The sequence below is a fragment of the Phyllostomus hastatus genome, unplaced genomic scaffold, assembly GCF_019186645.2.
Source record: "Phyllostomus hastatus isolate PE091 unplaced genomic scaffold, TTU_PhHast_1.1 phas_scaffold_78, whole genome shotgun sequence".
Taxonomy (NCBI): Eukaryota; Metazoa; Chordata; class Mammalia; order Chiroptera; family Phyllostomidae; genus Phyllostomus; species Phyllostomus hastatus.
The window spans coordinates 83,347,130-83,366,342 of NW_025334041.1; the positions used below are offsets into that span (position 1 = coordinate 83,347,130).

The 19,213-nt window shown below is 39.0% G+C and overlaps 1 protein-coding gene across 1 annotated transcript; it reads left to right on the forward strand.

Annotated features, from left to right (window-relative positions):
• The first annotated feature begins 1,098 nt into the window (after positions 1–1,098).
• DUSP11 (dual specificity phosphatase 11) lies at positions 1,099–16,946 on the forward strand. Its single transcript, XM_045828496.1, has 9 exons — positions 1,099–1,327; positions 2,763–2,838; positions 4,734–4,865; positions 8,291–8,414; positions 11,799–11,859; positions 13,566–13,612; positions 13,888–13,960; positions 14,192–14,377; positions 16,395–16,946. The coding sequence occupies exons 1-9, from the start codon at positions 1,227–1,229 to the stop codon at positions 16,588–16,590; spliced, it is 996 nt and encodes a 331-aa protein (XP_045684452.1). The 5' UTR covers positions 1,099–1,226; the 3' UTR covers positions 16,591–16,946.
• Positions 16,947–19,213: the final 2,267 nt, after the last annotated feature.

A 19,213-nucleotide genomic window follows, 5' to 3' on the forward strand; every position in this document is an offset into this window, starting at 1 on the left:
CTATTGTGACATAAGAGATTTTTGAAGGTGGGTTATGACACTAATCTGAGAGGAAATTGTGAGGGGTGTGGCAGTGCAAAGATGTGGCTTAAACTTAAAAGTTTTATTGAAAGTCTTCCCCCTAAGCTTCATGCCTCTCAGATGGGCAACTTTTGCGATAGTAGTATGTAATGTGAGGCTAAAAACATATGCCAGAGCAGTCTCCTTTTTCTGTGTTCCCATGGAATCAAGGGAATTCATAGCTATGGATTATCATTACTGCAGCTTAGGATGAGTGGTGTAAGACTAGGGAAAGATGTGATGAGATAAATTCTAGGAACATGAAACAGTTATTCCTTAAACACAGTTCCAACATTCAATTCTATCTAAACAAATTCTTAATTTGGTCTCTACCTGTGCACAGCCTGTATAACTTTTCTATCCATAGCTCTGTCCACTTAACTTTTGCTTGCATACTCATCATCATCTTAACCTCTGAAAGCATCTTAAATGTAAAAGGAGGAACATAAAGAAGGTTAGTCCAGGACTCTGAACTCAGCATACACCTATATCTAAATTAGGGATGTTCACATCTCAGCCTGTGTATAGTGGAGGGCAAAAAACTGAAAATAAATCTAAAAGTCCATCAATATAGAACTGGTTTTATAAATTATGGACTTATTATCATCAGTGGAACACTATGTGACCATTAAAAACAACTGAATGTATGCACATTTAAATTGACTGAGGAAATTACAAAATTTTTTTGTGGATATATTGTAAGATATATGCTGCTTTTATATCAAATAGAGGTGTCCACATTTGTACAAATAAATATTTACATACACTATACCATAAGAGTTAATGTGAACACTTGGAAAATATATGGAAAGACCACTGAAGGACCTGGGGGAGGGAGACTTAAACTTTCAGTCTATGTGCAGTAGTATTTGGATTTTGAAGGGTACACATGCGAATTCAAGGACCTGCGCTACCAGCCGCGGCTAAGGAGGGCACCAAAGCCACCGAAATCCCGTTTGCTAATCAAATTTTCAACCAGCTGGCGTGGTGACATCATCACCAAGGGCGGTGGCGCATGCGCATTAGCAAGGAGGCGGTGTAAGGGGTGGAGCTGCGTAGGTTGCAGTATAGAAGCTTCCGGTGGGGGATACTGTTTTGGCTCCGATCGCGTAGAGCTGGCGACTTTGGCGCTCTTGGTGCTAGTTCAGCGGCATCTTGGGGCCCACATGAGCCAATGGCATCGTGCCCGCGGCGGCTGGGGCCCGGGACGCGTGTTTTCTGGACGTTCCAAGGCCAAGAAGAAGGGCGGAAACCATATCCCCGAAAGGTAACGCGCCTTAAACCCTGGGCGTGGCTCTTCCTGTTTGTAGCTCGTGGGGTCTGGGTTTCGCCTCCTGCAGTCTCTCCCTGTCTCGGGCCGTCACACAGTCAGGGGACTCTGATCCTTTCGCTGCCTGGCCCACAGTAGCTGAAAGGGACGGTCTTTGCTTTTCTGATTTTTTTCTCCATACTTTTCAAAGCGAGGCTCTGGCCATCGTTTCTCTGGTAAATGGGGAGGGACTGCCTTCTTAGATGGGACTGTGAGTGTTGGGGATATGTATCATTCATTACCAAAATAGAGTCCCCCTTAATTCCAGAAGCTGTGTTCTTGTGGCACAGAAAATGTGAGTAACAAGTACGAAGTTTGAGTGAAAAAAACGCCCCAGTGCCGCCGAACTTTCAGCCAAAAACGTTGGTTTGTGGAGTTAACAGCACAACGGGCACACTGTGGAGCTTCCAAACAGGTCTCAGTTGAAAGATCTTTTTCTGTAGGTTCACATGATTAATGTTGAAACTGTGCTCATTTGTGCAATGAACGCTTTTTGTTCCTTGAGACCTTCCTTTCCTCCACGTCGTATCTATCTCATTACGTCCCTTTCACTTTATCTCCTGAAAATAGTTTGAGTCCTTCAGCCTCTATCGGTCAGCATCCTAGTCCAGAACCTGCCTGATCTGTCGCAGTTAGGTGCTAACTAGTGTATTCATATCTGTCTACTCTTGTTTCCTTCTAATCCATTCTTCACACAGAAATCTTTTTTAAAAAGTAAATTGGAACATTGGTCATAAACAGCACTCAGAAATATTGTTTCAAGCATAAACACAAAGTCTTTACCATGGCCTTTGAGATTCTGTACTGTCTAGAAGCCACTCTACTTCTTCAGCCCCAACTTGCGCTACTTTTACCCTCACACTCTATGCCTCAGATATACTGAGTTAACCTTGGATCATTCCAGTCATCTGACAGAAGTCAGTATTCCTTTTCACTCTGATTCCTAGCATTAGGTGATGTTCAGAGTCTCTTTTTCTATCAGGTTTCCTTTTAATATATGAACTCATGAACTTAAAGTTTCCTACTGATCGGATTTGCTGGCTCAGTTGTATGAAGACTGAAAGTAAAGTGTGAAGTGAAAGGATTGAGTTGAAACAATTTCAGTCAACACGTATATATTAATGGCACCTTAATATTCAGGACCAGGCTAGGTTTTGTCAGGGGTACAGACGTTCTGGCCACCTCTGGTCTTAGCTATGCCTCATTTGTTGAGACCTGTGCACTGTTGCCTTGTATCTGTTCTCAAGATGGGGAAGCAGGAAGAAGGGAGTACTATTGCATCCTAGGTGGGGTTGAATAAGTAGAGCAGCAAAATGCAAAGCAAAGAGAAGAAGGGACCAAGGAGTCTTCAGTCTGTGCCAGGGAGACTGGCTAACAAAAAATGTATTAACAGGTGGAAGGACTATCTCCCAGTTGGACAGAGGATGCCTGGGACTCGTTTCATTGCTTTCAAAGTTCCTTTGAAAAAGGTAAGCAAAAATTAATTCACTATTCTTTCAGAAATCTGAATTTACCATGTAGAACACTGATTCTCAATCCTGTCATCCTCCACTTTCTCTTTAGCACATGCTTTATATTTGGCCCTTTACTACCACGAAATGAAATTCATTGCAAATGAATTTCAACCTACTTCCATACTCAATTTTAAAGGAAAAAATCAGTGTGATGCTCTAATTATGAGAGGGGACCCCAAAAACCAGTATTTATAAAAAATGTGTATTATTGCATGTTTAAACTTCAGTCACTTTCCAGTTACTCTCCACTTGATGCAACACACCTATTGAGACTTTTTTCCACCACTCACAACAGCTTTATAACTCGTCAATTTGGATGCCTTTTAGTGCTTCTGCTGTGTTTTGTTTTACCTCTTCTACATCATCAAACTGTTTCCCTTTGATGACTTTCACCATCTGGGGGAAACAAAAAAAAAAAGTGTTGCTTGGGGCGAGATCAGGTGAATAGGGAGGATGGGGCTCAGGGGTCGTGCTGTTCTTGGTCAGCACTATATGGGTAAGTGCACTCGTAAATCACCCATCATGAAAGGGCAGACGTGTGGCAGTCTTCAAAAAAAATTCTCTGGAGCCAAACACAGCCTCTCACAACAATGCTAGCTGGTACTCTGATGTAGATGGGCTCCTTGAACACTTCCCTAGTGTGGGAGGCCTGTACTACAAGGGACCTGCTCTCCAGAGATTTGGGGTGGGGGGGTTGGGTGCCCCTCTTGTATAATGCAAGGAATAAATAAAAGAATTTATAATAAAGTAATGTGTATTTACATTTCACTATGTAAATGTTTAGGCGTGACTATACTAGAAATAAAGAAGTAGTTGGTTACTTGCACCATGAATGCAAAAACTGCAAATACAGACTGATTTAGGTGGGTTATATTGCCTTAGTGATAGGAGTTTCCATGAAAGTGAATAGCTCTTGGTAGATTTCCAAATAAAATCAAGTTCATTCTTCACTGGTTAATGTGATTACTATCCTGGAGAATTCAGTGTACATTAAAACTGGAGAAAAAGAAAACCTTTGTGTTTAATTGTGAAATGGAGCTAGTTTCTAAGGTTTACATAGTTATGAACAGTCTTTTCACCTCTTTGAACATGGAGTAGGATATTCGATAGTCATTCAAGTATAAGACACATTTGTAGGACTGTTGTGATTTGACAAAATGTCTAGCATCCATGACTGCACCTACTGAATGCCAGGAAGACCCTTTGCTCCCTCCATCACAACCAAAAAAATGCAAGGTTGGGGTTTCAGCATGGAAATTCTCAAAATTGTTTTTGTTTTTGTTTTTGTTTTTGCTTTTTAACTAAGAAAGGAATAGGTGGAGAAAGCATTTGAACGATATACAGAAGATGAGAGGAGATTTCATGTCTCATTACACTGCCTGTTATAGCATGGATTAGCATCAGTAAAAGCCTAATTTAAGTGTATTGCTAATTTATTTAATTTGTGACTGATGGGTAGGGGTTTCTTTTCTCTTACTGTGTCAATTCTTCTGTATCTCTGGACATTAAGATTTGGTATAAAGATAACATGGTTCTTACATTCATCATACCAAGCAAGTATTTGACATACAATAAATACTTAACAAATCTTTGTTGAAGGAATAAACGGACTCCCCACCCACATTTGCAGTTACTGTAAATTTTGTCCTGTATTTTTCCTCCTTTCTATGCAGTTTTTCCAACAGCTCCAGTCCCTGCTTTATGACCACTAAAAGTGGATTCCGGAGGCTTTACAAGGGTCTCTGCTTAGCCCCTCTCCTGTCAGCATCACAGGGCTTGAGTAAATGGGTCATGTAATGAAGGATTTTTAAGTATACCTTGTCTGTTTCCTATTTCATCCTCTCTTACAGAGTTTTGAAGAAAGACTTGCTCCAGAAGAACGTTTTTCCCCCTTGGATCTTTTTAACAAAATCCAAGAACAGAATGAAGAACTTGGACTGATCATTGATTTAACGTATACTCACCGCTATTATAAACCAGAGGTAAATGGAAATGTTAATGGAAAAAATCCTACTTTATGATACTATAATAATTCACAGTAACTAGTAGCTATCACCACAGGCTAAGATGAATCCAGGCCTACTTTCATGGGTAACAGTTGAAAAAGGGAACCAAGTGGTTTCCTGAACTAAACAATTCTCAATTGTTGTCTCAGAATGAGAGTAAAGACATGAATTAAAGTCTAATATTTGGCAGTAGGCTCTATATGTGCTTAAGAAATTCTGTAAGCTTCTGTGTTCTATATTTTGAAAACGAAGTAAACTTTTAGTGAGATAAGTAGTAGCCTAATAGCACAAAGAGGAATATTCATTATGCCATTAACATTTATTTTAAGAAGTTACCTACGCATGTGTAAGCATCATAGTAAAAGAAAAGTTGTTCTCAAAGGTGTATACTTTCTTTTCCTACAATTTTTCCATGTCGTACAAAAACCCATCTTTTCTGTTGGCCCATGTGGCATGTCAGTTGGAAAGAATGGGAAATTCTTTCCCATGGGAAACAAGAATACCCAATGTATGTTAATGCTTTCCCATGGGAAACAAGAATACCCAATGTATGTTAATGCTTGTGTAGCAGTTTGCCATTTAAAAGGTACTTTGAGCGCTGACTGGTGTGGCTCAGTGGGTTGGGCATCATCCTGCAAACTGAAAGGTCACAGGTTGGATTCCTGGTCAAGGGCACATGCCTGGATTGTGAGCCAGGTCCACAGTTGGGGGCATGAGAGAGGCAACCAATTGATGTTTCTCTCACATATGGATGTTTCTTTCCCTCTATCACTCCCTCCCCATTTTTCTCAAAATAAATAAATAAAATCTTTAAAAAAATAAATAGAAAAGTACTTTGACATACCTTAGTTAATCTGCACAACAAGTTCTAGCTGATGAAGTAGTTGTAGTACTGATATCTCCTGTTGAGTGCTTATTCCTCACTAAGCTCAGAGAATAATGATCATGATTAGGAATTTTATAGATGAAATAGGCTCAGAATAGGAATAATGAAAAGGAACTCGGTTCCTCTTTTATTATTTTAAAATACACATTAATAATATTTATCATTTTAACCATTCATAACTTTCCAATTCAGTGGCATTATATACATTCACATCATGTGTATCCATCACCCTGTCTATAACCAAAACTTACATCATCCTCAACAAAAGCACTGAACCATTAAATAATAACGACTTCATTTCCCCTCCCCTCAGCCCCTAGTAACCTCTTGCTTTTTGTCTCTATGAATTTGCCTATTCTAGGTACCTCATGTAAGTGTTCATCCATTTGTCCTGTGTCTGGATTATTTCACTAAACACAATGTTTTCAAGGCTCATCCTGGTTATAGCATGCAACCAAATGGTATTCCTTTTCATGGATGAATAATCCATGTGTGTGTATACCATATTTTACCTCTTTGTTGATGGCCACTTGGACTGTTTTGTTCCTTGGCTGTTGTGAATTGTGGTGCTGTGAATGCAGGTGTACAAATAGTTGTTCAAATTCCTGCATTCAGTTCTTTTGGATGTGCAGGGGGGAGTGGAGTTGTTAGGTCATATGGTAGTTCTGTGTTTAACCTTTGAGAAACTGCCAGACTGTTTTCCACAGTGTCCTCTTGTTTTTACACAATTATCATGAACTTTAAACTTACACAGAAGGCGATGTAGTGCTGGGTGTTTGTTGTCCACCCATAAACTCATCCAGCTGTGATATTCACTAACCAATATGGGGTTTCATTTGCACTTCAACCTGTTCCAACTCATTCTGTATTATTTTGAAGTAGATTCCAGATATCATTGTACCTGTACATTTTTGTCATGTGTATTTAAAATATAAGACTCTATTCCTTAATATAACTTTTTAATATTAAATATCCAGTCAGCATGCAGATTTGTAGTTGTCTTCTAAATCTCATGAAAAGAAACATTTGTAAAGAGTTTGAATTAGACCCAGATAAGATCCACACTTTGCATTTGATTGTTACAGTCTGAAGTCTTTAATCTATAGTTTCTCCCACCATGTATCTCACTTTCTTTTATTTCTCCCCTTGAATTTCACTTTTTAAGAAACTATGTAGTTTGTCCCATATAATTTTGATGATTGCACCCCCATGTGTTGTAACCATATTCTTTAGGACTTGTATTTTAAATTGGTAATTGTCCCAGAGGCTTGATCACATTCAGGCTTGGGGTTTTGTTTTTTCAAGACAGTTTCATAGGTTATGAGTATTCCTCCATGGAGACATGTAAGTGATAGCCTCTTTCTGTAATGTGAGCAGTCACTGATGACTGATACCTACATCCAGAATTATTTTGGGGCTTCAAAAATGGTGAACTCTACTACTCTTTTTTCATTTATTAGCTGGGTATATTTTGTTCTTTTTCTTTTTTTTTAAAGATTTTATTTATTTATTTTTAGAGGAGAGGGGAGGGAGAAAGAGAGGGAAAGAGACATCATTGTGTGGTTACCTCTCCCACACCCCCTACTGGGGGCCTGGCCCACAACCCAGGCATGTGCCCTGACTGGGAATCGAACTAGCAACCCCTTGCTTTGCAGGCCAGCACTCAGTCCGCTGAGCTACACCAGCTGGCGCACATTAGCTGGTTATATTTCTGTGAAAAGAAGCTCATCAGGTATTTGGTTGCCCAGCTGTAGAGGCATGATTCTTTCCTTTCATAATAGTTTTCAAAATAATGAGTTAATTCACTAAATCCTCCAGTGATGACCAGTTTGATTGTACTTTATTTATTTATTTATTTATTTATTTATTTTTGTATTGTCAGGGATTTCATTGCAGTTACTATTCTTATTGAGGCACAAATCAATGTCCTATCTCTGGCCAGTTGGAACTTCTCCATTTGGCTCCCAAGTCCTCTGGACATGATGTGACCTCAGTGGTTCCTATACTTCTTCAGGGGTAACAATTAGGAAGTGTGTTTGTATGTTTGTTTTTCATGTGAATACATCATAGGTTCATACTGATGCTTTTCTGTTGAATTCAGAACTACAGGATTTTATTTAACTTGTTCTGGCTTTGGCAATATCTACTCTTTCCCACCCCAAGAGTACTAGCTCTCAACAGTGCCTGAAATTTGCTCTGTCCAAGTTCTTCTGACTCTGTTGCCCTTGAAATATAAAATACTAGGTGGGATTGTTTATGCAGTTTTTAGTTCTACATGCATTCATTCACACACATTTTGCTTTCAGTTGTGTTTACCTACTGACTATCCATTCTGCGGTTTTAACGCAAATCTGGTGATACTTCTTAGTTGAAGCAGCTTTGGACAAAATGGCTTTTTTATCAGAATTACTGACATACTAAGTTTATTATAATCTCTATTCTGGCTCTTGTAATTAACTTTTAATTCTTTCCCTGCAAATGAAGTAACATACATTTTCATGGTCTTGCCTTTTAGGACTTACCGGAAACTATTCCTTACTTAAAAATTTATACAGTTGGGCATCAGGTGCCTGATGATAACACTATTTTTAAATTTAAATGTGCCGTTAATGGGTTTTTGAAAGAAAACAAAGATAATGGTGAGTTGTTCCTTTCCTTACTTGAACTTTGTTATGCATTTTGAGTGGGGTTGCGAATTTTTAATATTTTTAATAGCTCCTGCCTTAATCCTGTTATATTTGATGATGTGGGCATGTCAGAGGGTGGTGATAGAGTAAGATGTTTGTCCTGTTATGGTTACAAATAAGCACCTTAGTTTGTAATGTGAGTTTAGTGATAAATATGAATTGAACTAGCTCATCTCTCTTCCAAATACATGCATGGGGAATATATAATATAAAAACGTTCTGTTGTCTTACTGGTTAAGAGGTGATTGGTGGGTGGATGAAAGAGATAGAATCTCAGTGTTTTGGAGTGTGTAAAAAAAGAAAAAGGAGGCAAAGGTTTGAGGTGAGACAGACCTCTAAAAGCAGAAGAAAACGGAGTGGACCAGTGAAGTTGTGTCTTCATCATTTGTATTTGAAACATTTCTGTTGTTTTTCCACTCTGGGTACAAGTGAGGAAGGTCACAACCACCTGTTATTCTTAGTTTTCAATAGGAAGAACTAAAGTAGGCCAGTGTTTGCTTGTTTCTGCTTTAAGATCTACTTGACTCTGTTTGAAAACAGACCTTAATAGCTTATGCATTTAAAGAATCCATTGCCTTTTTCTGGCATCTGGCTATCAGAAGGAACATGATGTTTGCCACATTTTAAGACTGAGGAATTTTTTCTTTGGAAAGCCACACATTCACAGGAACAAGTGTTCATTTTGTTCTCTTTATACATTTAGCTTAGGGAGTGTATACTTAAGTAAATTTGACATACAAATATAAGTTTAAATGTAAAGAAGCAGAGAGTAAGGGAGAAAGAATAGAGACAGATGTGGGAGGATAGGGGATGGAAGGAAAGAGAGATGGAATCAGTGGTTTTTGAGATAAATGTTCAAGCTGTTACCTGGTCACTTAATGTAGGCACTAGTTCCTAAATATCTGAGCCCTGGTCACAGATCTCTCTAGTACTTTAAGGTGTGAGAGGCTAGACTTTGCCTGTGATAACCACGGAGTCTACAGGCTCCTTTGTGTGGAACTGTTATGCAGTGTCCCATCTGTTTCCGGGAGGGACAGAAGATCCACGGGGGTGCATGAGAACATGTTTGTAAGTATTGGTTCTTCACATGCTACCCCAAGTGTACTCCGCTGCATAGTTGATTCGATGTTGGTCTCCTGCTTGTGTTATGCTGACTTCACTGTGTCTGGCAGCATTCCTTGCCATGGTGGTCTCAGGACCTGGCTTATGATCCATTTGGCTACCTCTGCTGTGAGTTCCTGCACAGATTCCAGGCTCACTGATGAAGAGGAGGCCTTACAAAATCCTTCCCCTAGAACTGATAGTCTCAGAAAATAAATTGATTCAGTAAACACTTGACAGTCTTTTGGGTTTATTGTTAGAGTACAGGGATTTAGAGGTGAGTAGCAGTCTTTGTTCATTAGAAATTCACAGTTATCTAGGAAGTTAAACATGCAGGAAGTATTAGTCACTGAGTTAATTATAATAAGAGAATAAATTACATGCACGGAGAATATAGAGAGATGGAGGAAGGCCTTTCTGAGGAGTCAATGTTTGAGATAGGCTGCGGGGAGGAGGGTTTGGCCAGAAAGAGGAGAGGACAGCTCAGGTGTTAGAAATGGTCCAGATCCTACAGGGCTTGAATCTGTGTCATGGAGAAGCAGGCTCTAGTGCCACTAGAGGGTAGAGTGAAAGGGCATAATTTTTATGTTCATATTCCATGACTGTTTATATATAACACCTTCGAAGGTGAGGACACTGATCTAGGAAGTAGGAACAGAAGAAAGTTTTTGCTGTTATGTAGTTCACATTCTAGTTGGGGGGAGAGAGATAAAAAGTGAATATACAGAATGTCAGGTGGTGATAGTGCTTCGTAGAATAAGAAAACAATAAGGAGGTGAGGGAACGTGGTGGGTGATCAGTAAAGGCCCCTCTAGGAAGATATCATTTAGCAGTGCCTTAATGGAAGGGAAGAACCACGTCATTGGGTATCTGGGGAAGACAGTGTGCTGGGTAGTATTCTAAGGAGAGAGGACAGTAGGTGTAAAGTCCCTGAGGCATGACTGTCACGACATCAGCATGTTTGAGCAACAGTGAGGAGGCCAGTGCAGCTGGAGTGGGGAGAGTGAGTGAGGTCGGCATGGGGTGGGAGCGAGGTGGACCATGTGGCAAGTCCTTGTAGGTCACAGTTCAGATCATTGTGGACTTACAGTTAGACAGACATTGCTCTTCTTTTATTAAGAGTTCTAAATGCTATCCTAAATATTTGGGCTTTATTCAATGCAAAATGAAGATTTTTCAGCAAGGGAACAACCCAGGCAAGTGTATATTTTAGAAAGAGCATCTTCCACATGGCGGCTGCATTGAAATAGAAGAGGTGAGAAGTAGGGCGGTAGTAATGCAGGTGGGAGATGATGAGCACCCTCCTACCAGACAGCAGCACCTAGTCACGGGCATACATTGTGCAGGGATCAGTTACACGTTGTTATTTATTTAATTTCTCACAGAGTGTTTTTAAAAGAAGGACTGAGACATCCTGTGGCATAGTTGGGAAAACCTTAGACACGATTCTCATGTTGGTTCTATTTTCCCGCTGTGTAGCCCAGGCTTACGTCTCCAAGTCTAGCTTTTTCACTGTAAACTACAAGCAGACTTCACAGGGCACATAGGCCTGTGATGGATGAGGAACAACAAATGGGGGAGTGGACGTGCCTTGGAATAGCACTGCTGAAACTGTCCTTTTTTATAATCAGTGTTAAAAGTGAAGGCATTCCATTTGTTTCACTCAAACAAATTTCACTCCCCTCATAGCCTGTTTTTCTTTAACTCCCCTTTTCTATAACTGATCTGTTACTGATGAGCATTCTACAGGGTCCTACAGAGCCTGCGTGAGTGTGTTGGTCAGGTAGCTGAATGTCTTGTATGAGATGGGCAGCAATTTGAACATTTCACTTAAAAAATGTCACATGGTGTCCTTGAGTTGGTATTGTTATGTTACAGAATTTCGTCCTTATGATTTTGTAATAAAAAGGGGCATTATTTGGGCCAGACCCTGTAAGTTAAGAGAAAAGGAGTTTTCTCAGTGGAGTTTGCTGTAAGTGCTTGGCCTTCCCCATGTTACACTGTTGTGTCTAACTGGGACTATGCACAAGTTCCCAGAGATGGTGAGTTTTGACTTTATATTACATCATTCCTTATAGTATGTTACTTAAAAACCCCATTTTTCCTCAGGTATTATTTCTTTTCAGATAGTGGTACTGCTGTGGTAACTAATACATGTTACTCCTCAGAAAAGTGTATGACTTGTTTTTAGGGCATTGACTTCATTTATTTAACTCTACATTCCCTGTTTCATAGACCGACTTATTGGTGTCCACTGTACCCATGGTTTAAACAGGACTGGCTACCTCATCTGCAGGTGAGTTGCCAACCCCAAGAGGCAAACCATGCCTGAGTTGTTTTAAGTAGCAATACAAACTAATTGCAAAAATGCAATTAGTATAGAAATATATGAAGCAGAAAGCAGTGTTGCCTCCCACCCAGGATTGCCAGCAGTAATAATTGACTACATGTTTTGTCAGACTTTAAAACTGCAGATATAAGCATATACATGTAATTTAATGGTGTAATATTCAGACATTCTGTTTTATAGTTTTATTTTACATTTTAATATATGATGGGCATCTTCCTTTGAAAGTATTTGGAGACCTCATTCCTTTAAAAGGCTGCATTTTTCTTTCCCTTACTGATGTACATAAAAATCAGAAGGTTAAAGTTATAAAATGTTGAAATAATAAACATTCCTCTGAGTACATCTTTGGATATATATGCTGTTGTCTGAGAGAGAATTTCACTGAGGATGGAATTTTTTGAATCAAAAAGTTTGTCCTTATGCTTTCTTGTGGATGTTGCTACAATGTACTGATGTGTGTTTGTTTATTCAGAAAATACGTATTTAGCATCTGTTATGTGTAAGCACTATCCTGGGTGCTAGCAAAGAGACTTGTGAGACTGTGAGCAGAGAGACGTGACCTGCCCTTTGAGGATCCAGCAATTTAGAAAGTAATTCCAGCAATTACTCATAATTCCAGCAATTGATCACATACTCGCATTTAAATTACAACTTGAACAGGTGCCCAGAAGGAGAGGGACATGGTATTAAGAGAACATATCAATTGGGAGGACTTGACCTCATCATGGAGATCAGAGAAGGTTTTCTTGGGGAGAGTCGATCTGATATCTAAGGGAAAGTAGGTATTAACAAGGTAGGGACATGGGGTAGAGAATCCTGGGCACAAGGAGCAAGACAGGCCCTATAACGGGAAAGCATGTGCTGTGCTGGAAGACCTGGCTAGGGAGGCTGGGCCGTGGAGGAAGAATGGCGTCAAAATGAAACAAGGTCATGCAGGCCTGTGTTGAATGTTTTACGTTTTAACTTAAGAGCAGTAGAAAACTGTTTAACTCTCTTCATTGAGGGTGAGTTAGTGTAGAGGATAATCAGTTTGCACTGCAGGGGCACAGAGTGGAAGCAAGTAGACAAGTGAGGCTTTTCTAGGAGTCGAGGCATAATGGTGGCTTGATCCAGGGTGTGCAGGTCATTTTGGCGGGAAGGTGTGGACACACTCCAGAGTATATATGTGATATCACTGCTAGGGCTGGTGGTGGGATGAAAAGGAGGGTAAGGAAGAAATGGCTGGCAGTGATGGAGAATGCTAAGTTTCTTGCCCATGCAGTCGGTTCATAGTATCTCATTTTTGAGATATGATATCAATATTTCCCCAACTTGTTTTTTGCTATTGATTTCTGATAAATACTCATCATATTTTATTTAAAAATTACTTGTATTTTATCAACATCTTTTTAACACCTGGCGAGTTGGTTCTGTGTTTTCTACTCTTTTATTAATTAAATTGTTGTATTAATGTAAGTCATTTTATTAATAGATTTTCTAAAGGTGGTTCACCCCTACATCCTTAGCATAAGGCTTTTTGTGGTCATGGTGTGTCATTCTTTAATAATTACTGGATTAGATGTGCAATATTTCCTTAGGATGTTTATATCTATATCTGTAAGTGCCATTGGAACTTTTCTGCAATAAACTTGATTTTTATGTTGTTTTGTTAGATATTTGATTGATGTAGAAGGCATGAGGCCAGATGATGCAATTGAATGTGAGTATGAGGGTTATCGCTGTTTTTCCTTTTTATAAAAGTGGAAGGTGGAAATGTGGATGAACTTTTTGAATTTTGGAAAAAGAGAAAAGTTTGTAATTCATTCATTGTGACCTAAGATAATCTTTTGCCAAAAGTTTATACAGGGATGTATCTGGAAATATTGAGATATAACACCCTGAATGATTAGTGAATGGATTTCAGCTCTGATCTGCTTTCTCTGGAAAAGATTTGCTTTTTGTGCAGCTATTTTTGACAGTTCTTCCACTCCTTAGTATTCAATCGATGCCGAGGACATTGCATAGAAAGGCAAAACTACCTCGAAGACCTTCAGAATGGTCCCATCAGGTGAGTTGCATTTTACATGTGAAGTTTGTGGTTAGGGAGATCTGTTTTTATGTCATTTAAGTTACATATAGCCATTCTTCTTGTCACTTGTTTACTTGCTCAGGGAAACCTAAACAAATAGGAATGGAGGGAGAATGGGGTTGCTATTTTCGTTGGCCAAAATATAGGCAGTAAATTGGCTACTGAATTTGGAAACCAGTAATACCGTGTGTAAAAATCATTCTCTTTAAGGGATCGGGAACCCAGTGTATCCAGATCAAGGGGTTGTGACTACTCAACATATACAGTGGAAACACTCCACACCACTAATAAAGCTGTTCACCAAGGACCTGGGAATAACAGACGTTGGACCCAAGGTTACCCAACACCTTCTTGGCATTTCCACACCCAGGCCCCAGATGTGCAGCAGTCAGCAAGGTATGTCTACTTTCCCTCTTGTCTAGAATTGAAAGAGAGGTGAATAGTGTGATAACTTAGTGTCAACACGCTATGATAATGGTGAGGAATTGACATTTTCTGGTTGGTCAGTGCCAACTGCAAGGTATCGTTTCTTCATATTTTGCCCTTAGGGCTGGAAAATCAGGTGTAGGATGGGAAATATGTGACTTTTCAGAGGCAACTAAGAAAGGGACTTAGAAATTTTCATTGTTTATAAACTTAGTTTCAGCCAGCAACTTGATATGACTACCGAAAATGGTCTTGCATTCTTTGGCTACGTTCAAAGTGGTATAGTTTTCAGAATAAGGAAAGTTCATTTAAAGAGTAGGTACAAATTATAGGGGAAATAGTAAAAATTCCAATAGAGGAATTTGCAAAGGGTTTGAACAAATCAAAAGAGACTTTTTACTTGGGAAATGAAAAAACCCTCAGTACACTTAAAATAGCAAGGTTCTGTGCTTTACCTATTAACTTAACAGTTTCCAATAAAGCAGTGCAATATGGTTGTTAGGCCGGATGTGGATTTGCATCCTGGTTCTGCCCTTCACTTGCTATATGATCATGGGTAAGATTTCTAAATTTCTAATTTTTCATTATTCCAATGACAATTTTAATAAAACCTACCTCACAGGGATTGACGTAGACTATTACATGAACTAAAAAAGTATTTTGAGCACATTATAAACACTTTCAAAGAGATGTTAGCATTTTTAGAAGATGTAAATCTTTTTTTAAAGTGTTACTTGTGTTGCCAATAGCATTGAAAATTTGTATCATCCTTTGCAAAGATAACTTGAATTCCATACAAAATGCACATACCTGTTGATTCCACATTGAGTAAGGAAATACTTTAAAATATGGAAAGAGTTATATTCATTTAATCAGCACATCTCTAAAACCTTTCTCCTAGATATCAGACATTTGAGTAGGTGCTCAGGGTACAGTAGGATATTGGGAGATGTCAGGCCCAGCGTTATTTATAGCAGTGAAAAAGTAGACAGCGGCTTCCATTTCTAACAGTGAAGAATAGTCGGGTAAAGTATGTCCATACTATGACATTTTATAAAGCCATTGAAACTGATAGCTCACTTAGGATAAGTAAAAATAGTCTGTTATGATTTAACAGTTTCAAAAAAAAAAGATGCTGGAGGAGAAGAGCAAAAAGAAAATATTAACCAGTCTAATTAGATTAGGTAGGATTGAGAGAGGATTAGGTTAATTTTTCTTTTCTGATTTCAAATTTTCTTTTGTATGATTATATTAGATTTACTGATCTTGCTTACAATCTTAATTTTCCAAATTTGCATATACTATTTTTAGAATTTCTATACTTTATAATTAATATATGCATACATATTTATTTATAAAATGAAAGCAGCTTTATGTTGTCAGGAATAAATAGCTTATTCTCTCTCATGTCAGTCTGCCAGACTTGGAAGGAAAGTATCTGATTAGAATAGTATGGGCATTTACCTCTGTAGGGAAGGAGAGAAAGGCTGCTGGGAATCTACTGTGTGCTGAGACATTATGGTAGGTAATTTATCTGTATTGTCTTACTTTACTTCAGAACAACTCATGAAGATGGAAGGTGTTATTAGCTCTATTTTATAAAGAAAAAAGAAATCCAAAGATTTAGGTAATTTATGTGCTAAGGTCATACAGGTAGAGAACATTAGAACCAGTGTATTTATGTGTTATTTCCAAAGCTTATTATATATCTTTTTAAAACTAATAATGGTTTAGCCTTGGCTGGCGTAGCTCAGTGGATTGAGCGCGGGCTGTGAACCAAAGTGTTGCAGGTTCGATTCCCAGTCAGGGCACATGCCTGGGTTGCAGGCCACGGCCCCCAGCAACTGCACATTGATATTTCTGTCTCTCTCTTTCTCCCTCCCTTTTCTCTCTAAAAATAAATAAATAAAATCTTAAAAAAATAAGAAATCTTTAAAAATATATATATTTAAAAAACTAATAATGGTTTATTACTTTTTGTTTTAAGAAACTTTTCACAGAATCAAAGCTTTTACCAGAGACATCGTAACCCTCCTCCTGGCCCCCCTGGAGAGGACTGTTCACGGAGGAGATTCTCTTGGAGCGTAAGGCCGGACGCCAATCATGTGGTCCAGAACAAAAGGTGGTGTCCTGGCAGTTACTATGGGTTTTCCTATCCAGCCTATTATGGATGGACTGAGTGACACCAGCCAACCCTGAAAATCTATCTGGAGACCTCAGGACTGAAGACAGCTGGAATGACTCTAAGATCGGGTCAAACGAGGTTTATAATCTATTTTTCCTCCCTTAAGTTCAAACTTAAGGAAAAATTATATTAATACTTGACTCTTTGCTGATAAATTTGCAGTATTTGAAATACTGGATGAATTAATGTGTTGTTCCAGTCTTAAAATTTTTTAAAAGAAAATGTTATTTTAGAACTGAAAAAATAATAAAGAATATCCCATGTACCTAATTTTTAAAAATGCTATCTTTTCTATGTATTTCCTTTTGACTGAACTTGTGATGTGTGCATACAGAAATTTTTAGTTATGTTCTATTTTGTCTTTTTCTGTTTTTGACCCAATCATTAAGGTTTCTTTTTTTCCCTAACTGTTCAAGATTTCTGTTGAAATATACCTAGGAAACAATCTCTTTGGAACCTAATCACTATTTGCAAGTTAGTGGTGGTATTTTGCGATTAGGCATTTCTTTCTTTGGCAGTCTTCTGTGGGGTTTGACCAACTTCCTGTCACTGAGTTGTCATGTATGCCGTCTAAACAGGAATGGACGAGCTTTTAGGGATTATCAACTGGGCAAGAGACTGATAAACCAGAATGCTGGTTAATTTACCTGACAGGGTGATTGTTACAAACTGTGAAATTACTCAGAAAACTTGAAAACTTTTACAGACTGTAAAGGTTGCTTAATGAACAGAATAGGACACAACATTTAAAGCCTGGGATATTGGGAAGACTTGTGTGGCTCCTTATGTTTGTTCTTTTCTGTTGAACATAACTTACTGGGGTTTCTCTCCACTTGCCTCTCACAGTGGAGCAGTGCTCTGACTTTGACTTTTCTAAGTTGTCTCTTTTGCTGCTGTACCTCTAGATCACACAGGTGGATCACTGGGGGGTGTTGATTATTTTTAGTTGCAGAGAAGGCAAAAACTGTTGCTTAAGAAAGTGTCACACCTTCATGTCATCAAAGCCTGGGTAGATATTTTATGAATATTGGCTTCATTTTTCAAAGCCTCTTATTTTGAACATTTGTATCAGAGTGTCTTTTACCAAATGTGATAGTTATTTCATCTGTTCTCTTTTACATGTGAAGGACATGTTGAACCTGACCTTAAGGAAATTTTCAGCTCAATTACTCCCTGTGTCTCAAGTTGCTAATCCTTCATCTAAATGATGGCTCATAAGGGTTTTTCTTTGCCTGCCACATTTAACAGAGATACAAGGGCTGTTGCGAAGAGGCTGGTTCTGGGGAATTATTCCCCAGGATACTCAAGAAGGCTCCCTGGGGAAGAAATTGGAGGAAGATAACTGGTGTGACAAAAAAGAACAAGCGGGGCAGTGACGGCAGTCCAGCCAGACTAACAGCTCTGAGCAGTTTTTTTGGCAAGGAGTTTCTCAGGAGGACATTGCCAGCAGAAGGGCCGTCATCCGAACACTGCCACCTTCAGAAGACCTTTCTTTACCCTATTGCCCCCCTGTCCCCATCCACTTCTGTTTTAGTTATCAGTGTGGCTTGTTAAAAACTAGGTTCCATTTGCTCTCTCGTGTGTCATTTACTCTTCTATACTCCATAGCTCTGGCTTCGACTTGTACTACACCATTGAACGTTTTCTAGCTAAAGGGACCAGCAACTCCCTTTTTAAAAGGTCTTTAGTGTCCTATTTAAACTTTAAAAATTTATTTTTATTTTTTAAAAAGTGAGTATTTTAAAATTCAAATAGTTCTACTAAGATTAGCCTGACAAAGAATAGTCCCTAGCCCCCACCCCGCCATACCCAATTATCACTCCCCAAAGGCAGTCACTAAGTGTTTTTGTGTTCTCTCCTAATATTTGCTGCTTTATTTAAATACTGTACTTGTATTGCCACTTCTTGATTTTTCAATTTGTGGTGCTATCTACTAACTTCTTACCGTGGAAGACAAGAATTTAGCTTTTCACATCATGTACCCACATGCACACTTCTGTTAACCTCAACTTTGCAGTGTAGTTATTTCCCAGCTTTCACTGAAACCAGTATACTGAGTTCAGAGTGAGCACCATTCACTCTGAGCCCTGGTATACCATTGTTACATTTCCTTTCTTAGGCCATTTTTGTCCCCCTCGTTCTTGCCTCATTTGTTTGCCTCTTTTCCTGTGGACTTAACCACTAATCCATCCCCCAGATCTCTGCCAGCACTGTGTGTAACATTTCTCTTAAATGTGAATAGGATGAACACATTAGATTCTTTTTTATTTGAAATCTTTCCTGGAATCCTGACCTGTTTCAGGCTGGGTGTTAAACATTAGTTTGCCACAGCTGCCATAACAAAGTTCCACGGACTGCCAGCATGGTTGGTTTCTTCTGAAGCCCTTCATTGTTTATAAATGGCCACCTTCTCCCTTTGTCTTCATGTGGTCTTCCCTCTGCATCTGTCTGTGTTCATATTTCCATTCACACCGGATTAGTACCCACCCTTATGACCTCATTTACACTTACTTTCTCTTTAAAGACCCATCTCGATGTATGGTCAAGTTCTGAGGTCCTGGGAGTTAGGACGACTATAACTTGAGCACATCTCTACACCTGGGGCATAGCTCTGGTTCTGG